Source organism: Penaeus chinensis, chromosome 33 (assembly GCF_019202785.1).
Source record: "Penaeus chinensis breed Huanghai No. 1 chromosome 33, ASM1920278v2, whole genome shotgun sequence".
Classification (NCBI taxonomy): domain Eukaryota; kingdom Metazoa; phylum Arthropoda; class Malacostraca; order Decapoda; family Penaeidae; genus Penaeus; species Penaeus chinensis.
This window is the reverse complement of record NC_061851.1, coordinates 35,240,939-35,243,438: the sequence shown is the minus strand read 5'-3', so window position 1 is coordinate 35,243,438 and position 2,500 is coordinate 35,240,939. Positions and strand designations below refer to the sequence as shown.

General features: G+C 38.0%; 1 protein-coding gene across 1 annotated transcript in view; it reads right to left on the bottom strand.

The window, feature by feature from the left end:
* LOC125043403 overlaps positions 1-2,500 on the bottom strand; it is a 5,402-nt gene that overhangs the window by 167 nt on the left and 2,735 nt on the right. Inside the window, exon 2 of the mRNA XM_047639512.1 lies at positions 1-429. This exon is cut by the window's left edge and continues 167 nt beyond it. Within this exon, the coding sequence (XP_047495468.1) occupies positions 1-429 (429 nt within the window). The remainder of the gene's footprint in view (positions 430-2,500) is intronic.

Genomic DNA, 2,500 nt, shown 5'->3' with positions numbered 1-2,500 from the left:
ATGCACCTGCAACGCCGGAGGCTTGGTTGCGCCGTGTATGCGAGGGGGCGGCGCCCCTGGCATCTGCTGGAGGGGTTCCGGCGGCAGCGATATTGTGGCCTTGAACTGCTGCTGCTGCCGCTGCTGCTCCGGCCGCGCCCTCGGCCTTCCGACGGAGGCGGCGAATCGGCCGACGGAGGAGAGGGCCCCGCAGAAGCACGAGGAGAGCGCCGACGCCGCCGCCTGGCGCTCGGACCGCCCCGACCGGCGGACGATGGCTACGAGACCTAGCAAGTACAGCGTCAGGACCACGCCCACGTAGCAGAGGGCGTGGTGGGCGGCGTCCGCGTGCATCTTGGCCATCTGGCTATGGATCTGATGCATGTGCGGCGTGGCGCTGGCATTGCCCTGGCACTGGCACCACAGCACCTCCAGTGGCACCGGGTCCATCTGAAGTAAGAGAGAATGAGAAAGTAAATAAGACTTGTTTTCTTTAAGACAAGTTAGGAAGGGGACGCTGACTTATTAACCATTCTTTTTAATACACTTGTGTTCTATTTTAAAACTTTTTAATGTCCTTTGATCTATGCTTCGAGTACTTTAAAACTATAACATTCTTAAAGGAGAAGGGGATCTGATAACATTCGCACAATCATGAAGGTCTGTGACCTTAAATCTAAAAGCACGAGGAATATCTTCTACAATTAGAACCCACCATTCTTACATATTATGATGCACTATAACTCCTCTAATTCGACCGAACACTAACTAAACATGTTTCTTTGAACTTTGAACTGCCTTTAGAACGACTACTTTTCCTCTTTTCGGATATTTAAGTAATGCATTTCAAGAATCTATCTTTCAAAGAAATATTTATTACTTATCTTGAACTTGCCTGTCTACCAAATATTCTTCATTCACCTCGACAAGATCCACAGTGTAAGTAATTTTATGTATGATTGTGTCACTGGCCATTTGTCTATTTAGATTTCCCTCCACACGACGGAATATACATTCCTGCAAAATTCAGGAAATGGACGAGGAAATGTGTAGCAGACATTAACAATTTCAGAGGCTAAGCTGTAATTAGCAGTTCAGAAATATCTATGCCCTGTTTCCATATGTTTCTGATATATATGTAATGATCATATTGATTATGTAACTATTTATGAAGTCAAACATAAAACTGTAAATACTCACATACACCCATTTTATATGTAGAGAGAAAGAGGAGGAGAAGAGAGAAAGAGGGGGGAGTGAGAGAGAGAGAGAAAGAGAGAGAAAGAGAGAGAAAGAGAGAGAGAGAGAGAGAGAGAGAGAGAGAGAGAGAGAGAGAGAGAGAGAGAGAGAGAGAGAGAGAGAGAGAGAGAGAGAGAGAGAGAGAGAGACAGACAGAGAGAGAGAAAAAAAAGAGAGATCCAAGCATCTTAGTTAACTTCGCCTCAATAAACTAACGCCATGTGCTGAATCAACGGATAAAAATAGACACAGATACACGAATGAATAACATATTAAATAAACAAATGGAACCAACAACACGAAACGAATATAGACGGCTCCCTTGCGTCTCTATAAAGGATAATGTCCCTATTTCTTTTTCTCTGTGATTAGCAATCCAACCACATAAAGTACTTTATCGAAATTCCACTAATTCCATGCAAGAGGACAACATAACTGCACCATCGACTTCTTCACAAAATAAATATTGTTGATCTATTCAATGCAAATTCTATTAACAAGGTTTTGCATAAAATGCATTTTCTGCCTGATGTTACCGCAGTCGGCTTAATTGCAAGCGATTCATATTTGTAGGGCACGATCGTATTATTGTCTAGTAGGTAAGTACCTTATTTATAAAGGGACCGCCATGCAATCATAAAAAAAATACTTATATATATAAGTATATTTATATATAAGTGTGTATATATATAAGTATATAAATAAGTATATATATACAAGTGTGTATATATATATATATATATATATATATATATATATATATATATATATATATATATATATATAAAGTCCAATATTTTTTTTTTTTTTAATAATCTCGTTTTCAATTAGCTAATTTTGGTCTGTATGTAAAGTGATCAAGATAAATAATGCCATTGTGGAATTTTCAATCAATTTGGCAAACAGTAGAGATTACTTAACATACCTTTGCAAAACTCTGTTCATCATACCTAACAACGGAAATATAGTACCTTGCAATGACTTTGTTGAATATATGTGATTCTTCATCCTCATTCTCACCATCATCATCATTATCCTTATCATCTTTAATATCGTCACCATCACAATAATTTGATAAAAATGTAATAATATTGTAATGTAATACTTATAATACTAATAATAATACTTACTCTAATGATAATCATAAGGATGATAATGATAATAATCATAATCCTGCTGATGAAGATGATGATGGTGATGGTGATAATGATGATGATAATAATAACATTAAGAACAATAATGATAATGATTATAAAAGCAATGATGATGAAAATAATGCTAA